This window comes from Microcaecilia unicolor, chromosome 1 (assembly GCF_901765095.1).
Source record: "Microcaecilia unicolor chromosome 1, aMicUni1.1, whole genome shotgun sequence".
NCBI classification, from domain to species: Eukaryota; Metazoa; Chordata; class Amphibia; order Gymnophiona; family Siphonopidae; genus Microcaecilia; species Microcaecilia unicolor.
The window spans coordinates 124444573-124459396 of record NC_044031.1 but is presented as its reverse complement, the minus strand read 5'-3'; the positions used below and the strand labels follow the sequence as shown (position 1 = coordinate 124459396).

At 43.4% G+C, this 14824-nt stretch overlaps 1 protein-coding gene across 2 annotated transcripts in view; it reads left to right on the top strand.

The window, feature by feature from the left end:
- Positions 1-14824, top strand: part of ITGA8 (integrin subunit alpha 8) — a 521482-nt gene that overhangs the window by 328884 nt on the left and 177774 nt on the right. For both annotated transcript variants that reach the window (XR_003941853.1, XM_030199982.1), the window contains exons 16-17: positions 1279-1334; positions 3943-4097. Coding sequence is in view for 1 of the 2 variants with exons in the window: in XM_030199982.1 (XP_030055842.1) it covers positions 1279-1334; positions 3943-4097 (211 nt within the window). In the remaining variant the exon portion in view is untranslated. The remainder of the gene's footprint in view (positions 1-1278; positions 1335-3942; positions 4098-14824) is intronic.

Here is a 14824-nt window from a genome sequence, read left to right as displayed (position 1 = left end):
AAAGGGATGAATGGAGGGGGCAGGGGACAGAGGAGCATGGATGGCCACACACACACACTCTCTATCACACTGTGTCTCACATACACAGGGGGACAGAGGAGCATGGATGGCCACACACACACACTCTCTATCACACTGTGTCTCACATACACACTTGCACACACTCTCTCACAAACACACTCACACCCAGACTCACTCTCTCTCTCACACACTCACACTTTCACTCTGACTCTCAAACAGTCACTCTCACATACACTCTCCCAAACATACATACTCCGAGGAAAACCTTGCTAGCGCCCGTTTCATTTGTGTCAGAAACGGGCCTTTTTTACTAGTATACTCTAATTGTTTGGTTTTGTCAAATTCTCTATGACTATACCTATAAGAACATTTTGACCCCTGAGGTAGGCGTTTGTACGCTGAAACACGGCCCGTGTCGGGTCATCATCGGAATGAAAAGGACTATATTTATCTCCATCCTGAAGGCCCAGTTTTGCTTTTTTCTGTTTCTGTTTATGCTTGTATGCTGTTTTACCCTCTCTTTTGTGACTTTGTATGGGTATTTCATAGGCATTCCAAAATGTACGCACATTGTTATAGAATATGGCCCAATGCGTATAAATCTACTCACAGGGATTTACACCACATTTTTGTTGGTGTAAATGGAGGCACGTAGTTTTAGATGCTGAGATGTCAACTAAGTATATTCTATATAATGCACCTAAATCTAGGCGCCACTTATAGAGTATGCTTAGGTGGAAATGTTTAGCGCACGGATTTTTTAGTCGCCTTATATAGAATCTGGCCCTAGGTGCTTAATGCCCTTGAGTATAAGGGCCCCTAAATTATTTGTTTCCATTGGTCAATGATTTCCTTCTGCTCCTTTGAGTGTCTAGCCCAGTGTGACCTGGCCTCGTTCTCAGCTTTTGAGGATATTGCCCCTATTCTTATAACCTTTCCTAGTCGAAACATTGCCATGATGGTGCTTTGGCCAGGAGCAACAGACCTTGATTTCCTCTAGACCACAGTATGCATTTGTACTAGTTTCAAGCAATAGGTGTTACCTTTGAGTAAAAGCATCAGAATACTTGATTTTATTAACTCCTTTGCATCCATGAACCTCTGAACTAACAAGGAAAATATCAGAAATAAAATAAAATGTACAGTAGTATTGTACCTGTTTGCAGAATACAAATGATTCAACTAATCCTTTTGGTAGTTATTGAACTAGTATCTTTTTCTTTTTCTTTCTTTCTTTCTTTTTTTTTTATTCTACAGTTTTACTGTAAGAGTCTGCACAGCTGTTTCAGGCCAGGGTATTCCAAATATCATAGGTAAGCAATATTTGATGATTCATTGTTACATATTTGATGAAGAACATGCATTTTATTTCCCAAATCAGTTGAAGGATTCCTTTTGATTTAGGGTTAATCACAACTTTTATACTAAGAGTAACAAAAAGGCAAACATAATAATCTTTCCACTTGTTTTACAAAATAGAAATAAAAAGTACAAAACATTTTAAAATATGCACCACAAAAATGGTTTTGAAACAGTTTTCTCTTTATTTAAATCATCTAATGCCCTGCTGATTTTACCAAGCTCTACTACACTGCAGCAAACTGTTTATAATTTACAAAGAAGTTTTTCAAGAACCATAAATATTCTGCAATATTAGAAAGAGCCCAGTGATGTCTCCAACTTATTTTCACCAATGATCCCTTTAACAAACATATCCCTGTTGAGCCAACCTAACCATGTGGCGGACCAATCCTATTCTACCCATATAGTCAACAACTCGAATGGACAAGGATCGAGATCCATGACCAACTCATACTGAACTTACACGGGGGGGGGGGGGGGGGGGGGGTCAGAATTGGTGATGCAGTGGCAGTGATCCTTCTCTGCTGCCACCCGAATTCGTATTTTACAATGGTATGTAGTGGGTTGGAGGTATGGTGTGTAGGGCACATGGGAACCGTTGGGTTATCTAAAGGGGTACTTTGGACAGTAAGAGTGTGAGGGGTCCTTTTACAAAGGCACACTAGCATTTTTAGTGTGCGCTAATGATTAGTGCATGCTAAACGCTAGAGATGCCCATAAGAATATATGGGCGTCTTTAGCGTGTGCTTATTTTTAGTACATGCTAAAAACACTAGCGCTCCTTTAGGGCCCCTGAGAGAGGAGTGTCTGTTGTGGATTAGATTTTGAGAGGGGGCATGTGTATGTGGGCCATAGTGAGAATGCCTCAGTAACCTTGCTAGTACTGAGGGTAGGCATTTCAAGGGAGGAGCCCTGGAAACGTTTTGTAGGATTCCAATATGCAGAGCTATGAAGAGCCGTTTCTCAAAATGTCACACTGATATAAAACATTTCCAGCAACAACAGTACTTCCTAGTGCTCTTTACAAGTACAGGCATTAAAAGTGAAGCCACAAAACAACATCCATTTGTCTTAATGAAATCTTTCAAAATTTGACATCAGAAGATCAATGATTTACTGAGTTTATTTTTTTATTTTTGTTACATTTGTACCCCGCGCTTTCCCATCATGGCAGGCTCAATGCAGCTTACATATTGTATACAGGTACTTATTTGTACCTGGGGCAATGGAGCTTTAAGTGACTTGCCCAGAGTCACAAGGAGCTGCCTGTGCCTGAAATGGGAATGGATCTCAGTTCCTCAGTTCCCCAGGACCAAAGTCCACCACCCTAACCACTAGGCCAGTCCTCCATGATAACTCCATCTCCTTGTCCCTCATTAGCAGATAAAACTTGAGCCTGGGGCACTTTTGAGCTTGGGAGGAGGTCAGTGGTGTGGCAAGCAGTGCACTTGCTCAGTATTACTGCACACATCTGATCCCATCTTTCAGATTCCCCGATGCATCTGAGCAGCAGGAGAAACACTTAAGCATCTTCTCTGCTGCTGCCATGGAGCCAGTTCTCACAGTAAAAGCCACAAGATTTCACAACTCATACTGTGAAACTTGAATGGACAGCAGCAGGAGAGGATGCTCTTGAGTACTTCCCTTGCTGCCTGTGTGCATTTGAAAATTAAAATACAGGATTAACTACAGTACGTGCTGCATTGACCTCCCAGCACACCCACACTGCCCTTGAAATGTTTATCCCACAAGTGCAGTATTTTCAGTGGCTCCCAACTCTTTGCCAGTCTTGCTTAGTGGTGGCTACGCCACTGATGAAGGAAAAACACAGCCCCAGAATCCATGATGAAAAAATAACTGCAGGTCAGATAATGGGGCACTGAAGGCTTGGAACAAACTATAGGCCATATGTTTATTTGTTTATTTATTTATTAAAATATCTATTACTTGCAGTATTCACTGTCCTAGGTGAGAATGCAGAATTGCATACGCAATATTAGACAGACGTAACGTTACAAAACCACAAATCACAGTAGAATTTCTCCACGATACACTTAAAAATAGTAGCATACCTCTTATATATTAAATGCTTGTGAGAAAAAGTGTCTTCAAATGTTTTCTAAATAAAACACTATAATTCTCAGCCAGTCTAATATGTTTGAGCACTCCTGTTTAACCCCAACTACTGTAACATTCATATAAGGGAAAGTTGGTTGAGGACTATACTCTTGAGGAGGAATTCACCTGTATATGGTGAAGTGAAAAAGCGTTCAGAGCCTTTAGCTAATGTTTCAATACATAGTACTGCCCAATATAAAAGTTGCTATTAATTTACACTAAAATCTGAGGTGTCAGTACTCAATAGGGTATAAGTGTTTGCTACCAATGTATTGTACTTCTCTGTTTGAATAAATACCGTTTACTCCTGCATAGCTGAGTTGTGGATAGATGCCCTTGTACAGCAGCCAATCAATAGGCTAGTAACGAACCACTAAAATGGTACACAGGTTAGGGTGCAGAACTTTGGAATGTTACATATTTTTCTGAATTTGTCTACAGTGTTGGCAGCTGAACTGGAATTAGATTGGTTGAAACAGAAAGGAGCAATTAAGAGGACTCTGTTTCTTGATAATCATCAATCACAGCATACTTTCTCAATTGTGATTACAAAACAGGAACATACTCGGTGCCAGAACTTTGTTGTGTATCTCATAGTAAGTATTTGTAAAATAAAAATTTGCTAGGGTTTTTTTTCTAAATAATCACTTATATTTAGCATCCAAAGTGACAGAAAATAATATATGTTATAAAAACCCCAATGTGTGTGTATATGTGTGCAGGGACAGTGGGAAATCTTTGTGGTTGGAGAGGCCAAACAAACTAATCTCCAGCCCTACCCCTAAGCTCTCTAATTGCTGATGCTGTGTTGGGCAAAATATTGGTTGGACATGGCCCCAGTGGTACCCCTCATTCCACCGTCTATATGTGGATAAAAAGTATCTATGTGTGTGTGTGTGTGTGTGTGTATGTTGTGCGATGTTCGTTTCCAGGCGGCAGCGGCGGCGGCCGACAGTCCGACTCTGTTTCCCTCTCTGCTCCGCCCTCTGACGTCATGATGTCTTGACGCGAGGGCGGGACAGAGAGGGAAGTCTGTACTGCGCAGTTGCAGGTGAGTCGGTCACTTGCCGTTTATATGTTTGATATATATAATACTGGAAGTATATGTAAATTCCAAAAATAATTTTGAACAGTGTAAATAAAGTCAAGATGCTTCAAATCTGTTTAATATTTAACCTTTAAAAATTATTCTCTAATGCACATTATAAAGGGGCCCTTTTACTAACTTGCACTAAAAAGTGGCCTGTGCTATTTTTAGCATGTGGGTGTCTGATGGGCTGAGGCCACTTTTAGTGAGGCTGTAAAATGGCAACAATTTGTGTTTCTCCATTAATGGCCATGCACTAATTTCCCCCAAATTCCGTGTCATTTACAATCTAACATAGATAATTCACTCATAATACAGACATTGCAAAAAACAACTATACATAAGATACAGTCTAGTTATAAACCCCCAAAACAATGTACTGATGATCCCCACTACCATTTGGATTTTCAAAGTATCCACAGTTACTATATATGAGACAAATTTGCATATGTTAGAAGCCATAGGGTGGTCAAGGCAGATTTGGGAAGCCCTATCTAGCGCACTTAACATATATATATATATATATATATATATATATATATATATATATATATATATATATATATAGTCAAAAACAATCATGTTTAACCAGCAGTTAAACATTTCTGAACTCCTTATGTATACTGTACACCCAAGACCATCAGTTATAATCTCAGCCACCTCACTTCTCTCTTTGAGTATATCCAGTGGTGCGCTGGTAAATTTTTAACAACAGGCTTTCTCCCCGGTCCACCTCTGCGCCCCCCTGTCCACCTCTGCGCCCCCCCCCCCCATCCACCTCTGCGCCCCCCAAAATTGCAGAGCTGGCTATAGCCAGTGGGTGGGGGGGGGGGGGCAATGCATTACTCTCTCCAGGAAAAAAAAATTAAATGATCCCAGGTTCCAACCTAATTCATGTTTAATGTGGGATAAAATGCCATAAATAAGTAAATAAATATAAACGTTTAATGTTGAGCACCTGATTCTCAAAGGGAACATATTCCAAACACTATAATGAAAATAAAATGATTTTTTCTACCTTTGTTGTCTGGTGACTATTTTTCTGATCATGCTGGCCCAGTATCCGATTCTGCTGCTATCTGTCCTCTTAACTCCATTTCCAGGGCTTCCTTTCCATTAGTTTCTTTCCTTTCCTCCTTTCTTTTTCATTTCTGGTCCTCAGCTTCTGCCTATTTTCTTCATCCATGTGCAGTTTTTCTCCTCTCTTCCTTTTCCCTTATCTTATCTCCTTCCTCACTCTTCCCTCCCCTCCATCCATGTCCAGCATTTATTCTCTCCTCTCCTTTCCCCCTGCCCTCCATCCACCCATGGCCAGCAGTGACCCTCCTCTCCCCTGCCCAGCATGCACCCATACCCAGCGACCCTTCTCTCCCCTGCCCTCCATCCACCCATGGCCAGCGACCCTCCTCTCCCCTGCCCTCCATCCACACATGCCCAGCAGTGACTCTCCTTTCCCCTGTCCTCCATCCACCCATGCCCAGCAGTGACCCTCCTCTCCCCTGCCCTCCATCCACCCATGCCCAGCAGTGACCCTCTTTTCCCCTGCCCTCCATCCACCCATGGCCAGCGACCCTTCTCTCCCCTGCCCTCCATCCACCCATGGCCAGTGACCCTTCTCTCCCCTGCCCTCCGTCCACCCATGGCCAGCGACCCTTCTCTCCCCTGCCCTCTGTCCACCCATGGCCAGCGACCCTTCTCTCCCCTGCCCTCCATCCACCCATGGCCAGCGACCCTTCTCTCCCCTGCCCTCCATCCACCCATGCCCAGCAGTGACTCTCCTCTCCCCTGCCCTCCATCCACCCATGCCCAGCAGTGACCCTTCTCTCCCCTGCCCTCCATCCACCCATGTCCAGCAGCTCCCTCCTCTCCCCTGCCACCGCCTCCCGACTTGTTTCACAAATTCTCCTGCTTCCTCCCTCCCTCCCGATCCGGTCCCTCACCGACCCTACCTTGGCATCAAATTCTTCGGGGCAGGCAGTGTTGCCTGCCCGCTGCCATCGCTGACTTTCCTCCGCCGCCCGATCACACTTCAAAATGGCCACCGAGACTTACAGAAGTCTCGCGAGGCCGCCTCTGGAAGTCTCGGCGGCCATTTTTAAAGCGCAAACAGGCGGCGGAGGAAAGTCAGCGATAGCAGTGGGCAGGCAACACTGCCTGCCCCGAAGAATTCGATAGTCAAAGTAGGATCTGTGAGGGACCGGATCCGGAGGGCGGAGGGAGGGAGAGCCGGCTCGCCCTTTCCAACAACCGGCTCGCAAGTCCGTCCAAAATTTGCTCTTTGAGCAGGGACTGTCTTTCTTCTATGTTTGTGCAGCGCTGCGTATGCCTTGTAGCGCTATAGAAATGCTAAATAGTAGTAGTAGTAGTAGTAATTTAACAACCGGATCTTGCGAGCCGGAGCGAGCCGGCTCCAGCACACCACTGAGTATATCAATGCTGTATATATTTAGATACACTCCTGTCCTGATACATATCCAGTTCATTTAGGCACATACCCCTTTAGGTTATCCTTCTTCCAGCGATGCACCTTGCAGGGCTGCATCGCGGCTTTGAGCAAGATTCCTCTGCTCTGGTTCTTGCTTCCAGGCTGGATTCCACTTGTCCACCTGAAGCTCTGTCTCCTTCTCAGTTGCCACTTATAGGTGCAGCAACTACTCCTTTTCTCAGCCTGCATTTATATCTTTTACTCCAGGATCCCCCAGTGTTCCCAAGGGTCCTGGTTGGGGTACAGGCAACCAAAGACCTCAATCTCCTTTATTATTTTCCAACTCCACCTCAGCTGTCATGCACCCAGGGAACAACTTTATCTCTGCAACTTCTCTGCCAACCCCTGCCCTGGGCAGGCCTTCAAATCTCTCACTCTCCAGCCCACTGGCAGGGACCTCCCCCCCCCCCCCCCCCCCCGAGCTTATGGAAACATAGGGGCCCTTTTACTAAGGCGCACCTAAAAGTGGCCTGCACTGTTGTAGATGCGTGTTTTGGACATGCGTAGGTCCATTTGCTCAGTGTGCCTGGAAAAAAGGCGCTTTTTTTGTGGCAGAAAATGGACGTGCAGAAAAATTAAAACCAGCACGCTTCCATTTTCAGGCTGAGACCTTACTGCCACCCAATGACTGTGCAGTAAGGTCTCACGCACTAACCTGGCAGTAAGCGGCCAGCGTGTGTAAACTGCCGATTACCACCGGGTAAGTGCCACACGGTAGAAAATAGAAAATATTCTTTACTGTGTGTTTTGGGCACGCATCAAAATTTGAATTACTGCCCGGGGCATTCGGTAGACCCAGAGTGCCTCTTCCTTACTGGGCTGTTACTAGACAGAGGACGGAGCTGTTTCCCGATCAGGTAGCCAGATAGGGGGTCTTTTACTAAGGCGCGCTCATGTTTTCAGCGCACACTAAAAATAGGCACGTGCTAAACTTTAGAGACACCAATACATTCCTATGGGCATTTATAATGTTTAATGCTCGCCCAATTTTAGCGCTTTTAGTAAAAGACCCCCTTAGTTCCCTGCCCTGCCCATGCCCAATGAACAGGCTCCAGGGGGAGCAAAAGAGCTGCTTTGCTTGCAGCCAGCACCCCTTATTCCTCCTTTCTCAGTGGTTTTCTCCCCATTCATCACAGCTGGCACTAGGATTGTCAGTGAGTCACCTCTGAGTAGGGAGAATGGGTGCGTGAAAAAGTCATCCTTAGTTGCAGTAACAGCTGCCACTCACCCCTCCCTCAGTTCCCACTCAGCAAGGTAATATGAGTGGGGTCTGGTTGACTGGGTAGCACCAAATTGGGCCTTTTGAACCTGCTACTGAACGGGTGCCCAACACTGCCCAGTTATGACCTTTCCTCCTCATATAGGAGTCAGACAGCTACTTTCTTAACTCATTTAGGGACCCTTTTACCAAGCTGCGGTAAAAGGGGGCCAACACTGGCGTCAGCGTGTGTTTTACACACGCGCATAGGCCTCCTGTTACCATAGCTGGTAAAAGGGAAGCCTCACCATCCTGCAGGAAATGACCGTGCGACATGTAAAGCGCACAGCACTGCCCGATTACCACCGGGTGCACTCCGATGCTATAAAAATAAATAAATTTTTGTCGCGCCAGAAATGATGGCGTGCTAGGGGTGGTAAGTATTGCTGGGCTGCTTCGGTAGTCCAGCGGTACTTCCTGTATAGCGAGCAGTAAGCCCACGTTGGGCTTATTGCCGCTTAGTAAAAGGAGCCCTTAGGGCTTTGGTTGGGTCATAGCTAGAATGTTATTTTCAGCTGTGAAAATAAAAAAAAAAACAGTCATCTCGCAAGCACGTTCACTCTGGGATTAAAAAGAATGACATAAGCATAGTAACATAGTAGATGACGGCAGAGAAAGACCTGTACAGTCCATCCAGTCTACCCAATAAAGATAAACTCATATGTGCTACTTTATGTATATACCTGACCTTGATTTGTATCTGCCATATTCAGGGCACAGACCGTAGAAGTCTGCCCAGCACTAGCCCCGCCTCCCACCACCGGTGTTGCCACCAAATCTCTGCTAAGCTTCTGAGGATCCATTCCTTCTGAACAGGATTCCTTTATGTTTATCCCACGCATTTTGTTACCGTTTTCATCTTCACCATCTCCCGCAGGAGGGCATTCCAAGTATCCACCACTCTCTCCGTGAAAAAATACTTCCTGACATTTTTTTTGAGTCTGCCCCCCTTCAATCTCATTTCATGTCCTCTAGTTCTACCGCCTTCCCATCTCCGGAAAAGGTTCATTTGCAGATTAATACCTTTTAAATATTTGAACGTCTGTATCATATCACCCCTGTTTCTCCTTTCCTCCAGGGTATACATGTTCAGGTCAGCAAGTCTCTCCTCATACGTCTTGTAACGCAAATCCCATACCATTTTTTAGCTTTTCTTTGCACTGCTTCAATTCTTTTTACATCCTTAGCAAGATACGGCCTCCAAAACTGAACACAATACTCCAGGTGGGGCCTCACCAGCGACCTGTACAGAGGCATCAACACCTCCTTTCTTCTGCTGGTCACACCTTTGTCTATACAGCCTAGCAACCTTCTGGCTAAGGCCACCGCCTTGTCACACTGTTTTGTCGCCTTCAGATCCTCAGATACTATCACCCCAAGATCCCTCTCCCCATATGTACATATCAGACTCTCACCGCCTAAAAACATACGTCTCCCGTGGATTTCTACTCCCTAAGTGCATCACTTTGCATTTCTTCGCATTGAATTTTAATTGTCAAACCTTAGACCATTCTTCTAGCTTCTGCAGATCCTTTTTCATGTTTTCCACTCCCTCCTGGGTGTCCACTCTGTTACAAATCTTGGTATCATCTGCAAAAAGGCAAACTTTACCTTCTAACCCTTCGGCAATGTCACTCACAAATATATTGAATAGAATCGGCCCCAGCACCGATCTCTGAGTCACTCCACTACGAACCTTTCCCTCTGAGCGAATTCCATTAACCACCACTCTCTGGCGTCTGTCTGTCAACCAGTTCCTAATCCAGTTCACCACGTCGGGTCCTATCTTCAGCCTGTCAAGTTTATTCAAGAGCCTCCTATGGGGAACCCTGTCAAAAGCTTTGCTGAAATCTAAGTAGATTACGTCTATAGCACGTCCATGATTTAATTCTTCGGTCACCCAGTCAAAGAATTCAATTAGATTCATTTGGCACGATTTACCTGTGGTAAAACCATGTTGTCTCGGATCTTGCAACTTATTGGCTTCCAGGAAATTCACTATCCTTTCCTTTAGCATCACTTCCATTACTTTTCCAATAACCGAAGTGAGGCTTACCGGCCTGTAGTTTCCAGCTTCTTTCCTATCACCACTTTTGTGAAGTGGAACCACATCCGCTCTTCTCCAATCCCACGGAGCCTCTCCCGTCTCTAAGGATTTATTAAACAAATCTTTAAGAGGACCCACCAGAACCTCTCTGAGCTCCCTCAGTATCCTGGGGTGGATCCTGTCCGGTCCCATGGCTTTGTCCACCTTTAGATTTTCAAGTTGTTCATACACACTCTCTTCTGTGAACGGTGCTATATCCACTCCATTCTCATATGTACTTTTGCCAGTCAATCGTGGTCCTTCTCCAGGATTTTCTTCTGTGAAAACAGAAAAAAAGTATCTGTTTAGCAAATTTTCTTTTTCTTCATCATTATCTATATAGCAGTTCGTAGCATCTTTCAGTCTCACAATTCCCTTTTTAGTCTTCCTCCTTTCACTAATATACCTGAAGAAATTTTTGTCACCCCTCCTTACATTTCTGCTTGCATTTTGCCAGACATATCTCTCTCTTGGCTTCTTTCAGTTTCATCCGGTATTCCTCTCCGTGTTCCTTTTCTTGAGTTTTTCTGTATTTCAGGAACGCCAACTCTTTAGCCTTTATTTTTTCAGCCACTTGCTGGGAGAACCATATCAGTTTCCTTTTTCTCTTTCTTTCTTTCTTTCTTTCTTTCTTTCTTTCTTTCTTTCTTTCTTTCTTTCTTTCTTTCTTTCTTTCTTTTACTCTACTTACATAAAGGTCTGTGGCCATATTTATAGCTTCTTTCAGCCTGGACCACTGTCCTTCCACTTCTCGTATGTCCTCCCAGCCCATCAGCTCCTTCCTCAGGTATTCCCCCATTTTATTAAAGTCAGCATGCTTGAAATCCAGGACTTTGAGTTTTGAGTGGCCACCCTCCACTTCAGCTGTCATATCAAACCAAACTGTTTGATGGTCACTGCTGCCCAGGTGGGCACCCACTCGGACATTTGACACACTACCCCCATTTGTGAGCACCAGATCCAGCTTCGCTCCCTCCCTCATTGGTTCTGTCACCATTTGTCTGAGCAGAGCACTTTGAAAAGCGATCTCTCTACTCCTTTCCGATTCCGCAGATAGAATCTTCCAATCTACATCTGGCAGATTGAAATCTCCCAGCAACAGCACCTCTCTCTTCTTTCCCAACTTTTGAATATCTGTGATCAGATCTTTAGCTAGTTCCTCCGATTGTGTCAGAGGTGTGTAGACAACACCCACGTGGACAGAGGTTCTATCATCTCTTTTTAAGGTGATCCATATCACTTCTTCCTTTCCCCAGGACCCTGTCATTTCAAGATACAAAGATACAAATGTGTATAAAATCTGTAAAGGACCTTATTAGATGTAAAATTGTGCCAACAGCATTAACTGACACCCAGCCATAGTTGCATAAAGGAACCACTATTTTCATGCAGAACGATGAGTCCTTAGAATAGTCTGCTGGAGGAAGAAAACATTAGAGGGGTAGGAAGGAATTGTGCATGCAATTCAAATTTAGACAGTTCTGTTCTTGAGAAGATAATATTAAGGGTTATGTAGCATGAGGTTGACTAGTGTAACCATTTGGCATTATACCTCAGAGAAGCAGGCTGAGTGGAGCCTTAAGATTTCCAGAGACATTTCCAGTGAGCCATTTCTTCTTCTCATCAGTGCTTCCGTTATAGTTTGCAAGCCATATAATTGCATGCTTCTTATGATCTCATTCAGCACAGAAAAATCAGCACATAGGGACTTCTGCCTAATTCTTAAATTAACATTTTCAGTTGAAAGTTCCATTCAGTTTTTGCTTGCACTATATTTTCTGTGGCATGTATTCTGCGTCTTAAATTGCTAGAAATTAAAGTCTTACTCTTAAACTATATAATGAAAATGATTTGCTAACTTTTGCATTTTCTGTCCTTATTGTACTTAAAAAAATAATTGTATCCCTTAGCAAGTGAATAAAGTATTATTAATAATTAGGACTTCTGTTCTAATGTAGTTATAAATTGTAGACTGGTGGTGGTGGTGGGGTTGTTATCAAGCTGTGTTTGGGCAGTTACACACTTTATTAGCCCCTTAATATGACATAAAGGGTTCTAACATTGGGGAACCCTTTTACTAAGGTGCGTAGTGCCAAATTGGAACTACCGCCCCGCTACCGTGTGCCCCAGGTGGTAATTCCATTTTTTACGTGCACTGAAAACACGCAATAGAAAATATTTTCTATTTTCTGCCACGTGGTTCTTACCTGTCAGTAATTGGAAGTTTATTAGCGCTGGCTGCATACCGCCCAGTTAACATGTCAGACCTTAACACTAAGTCAGTGGATGGCTGTAAGGTCTCAGGCCGAAAATGGATGTGCGCTGGTTTTAATTTTGCCGCACGTCCATTTTCGGACACAAAAAAATGCCTTTTCTCCAGGCACGCTGAAAAATTGACCTGCACAATTGCAAAACACATGCCTACACCAGTGCAGGCCACTTTTAGGCACACCTTAGTAAAAGGACCCCTGGGTTTCTTGCTGTAATAGTGTTAAATAAGTAGCACGAGACTACTGCTTGGGGTGCCATTGTTGGAGACAGTGCTAGCAGGGCAAGGGCAACTGGGGATTGTTCCTGCTCTATGGCCCAATACTAGACCACCAGTTACAGGGTTAGTAGGCCCTCAGTGGTGGAGGGAGGATCTTTTTGGGGTTGGAGAGTAAGATCAGGGGAGATGGGGGGGATGTGATCAGGGGTTGGGAAGTGAGATCAGAGAGTGGGGGGGGGGAAGTGATCAACAGTGTGGGGAGTGAGATCAGGAGTTGGGGGATGGCTTCTGTAAGATGGGGGAAGTGACATAAGCCTGCTCAATAAATAAATCAATCAAACCTTTAGTTCCTTTCTAGTATCCAAAGATAGTTTCAGCATACCAATATTTACTGACTTAACCATTGTTTTGGAAAAATGTATAATAAAAATCAGTGTGCCAGAAGCATGATTATATATATAATGGGTAGCCAGGGCAGTTGCTGTACCAAACAAAACCACAGGAAGTATTGTTTTCAGCACTTTGGGGCGCAGAGGCTTACAGACTGTTGCCCTGGGCAATTGACTTCCTTGTCTATCCCTTGCAAGAGCCCCGTGGGCAACCATGGATATTAGTCATTTTGACTACTGAGTGGTTATGCAGCTGTCTTTTTTGCCCCATTTCATTTTCTCTGTGCAGCATGTAGAACTTACTGCTTATGAACAAACAGCTTGACTTAAATTGTAGATGTTGCTCTTTCTTGTATCAACAGACACAAGCTGTTTGTCACTTATCCAACATATAGATTAATTCTGCATGAATATAAATTAAACTTAACTTACAGTGCTTTTTGTCAGTCATTTAACATTATATGACCTGAACAGTTCTTGAATCTGTTGTGGCCTGTGTGTGAAATTAATGAACCCTGAACAGAAAAGGGATCTTTTTTCTAGAAACAAAGCCTCTGTATAATTCTTGAAACCAGATGTCAACATCTGAGCAACACTTAAATAGACTAGTTAAATTAGAAGTGAGTAGGATTTAATTTCACAGGCTTTAAAGACTGCCATGAACTAAAAGGAGCAATCATATCTTAGGAAACCAAATTACAACTGACAGCCAATATCTGAACAAATTTTATTGTACAATAATATTTATTTCACTCTTTGATTTCTTGGGAGGTCTTCTAATCCACACATTTTGAGAGCACTTAGTAATATAGAGAGCAATTTTAAAAGCCATTTCCTTGGGTCAAAGTAGTGGTTTACCCACAGAAATAAGTTTCACAAAGTTCCCTGCCCTGTATTCTGGTAATATTACAGGCCTAATGCATAAATATGTGTAGGTTTAACCACATTTTGAAGAGGCTTTCTAGAAGAAATGGAGGGTAAAGGTTTATGCATGCATACTTTTGACTTTTCAAATGTATGCATATATTCACCTCTGAGAAATGTTTGCTCAAGTGTGCAAGTATTTTTCCTGGGATAATTTTAATAGTGAAAATACATGTGCATGTCTTGCTAATCCAGGCAGTAATAAAATTATCTCGTAAAGTTTAATTAAGCAAATGAAGTAATCTTTTAGGTGGATTGCCAAGCAGCATGTTTCCATACCATGACAGTTATGGCTCAGTAAAATGTAACATGACGATATTTACTTCTTTGTTCTTATTTGTCTGCCTGACAAATTTGTATCTATGAAGCCATTTTTAAAAGCTGTGGTAAGCACTAATGCATGCTTACCGCACCAAAAAATGGCATTTTACCATGGTAATTTTGCCATGTGTATATGCTACTTACATGCTAAAAAATATGTTTCAGTTTTTGGTACAGGGGGTGTGTCTGAGGGGTGGAGAGTGGGCGTGTTTTGCACTAATCGGTTAGCACAGCTACATTGCCACATGCTAACTGATTAGCACAAGTTTAGCACGTGAATCCTTA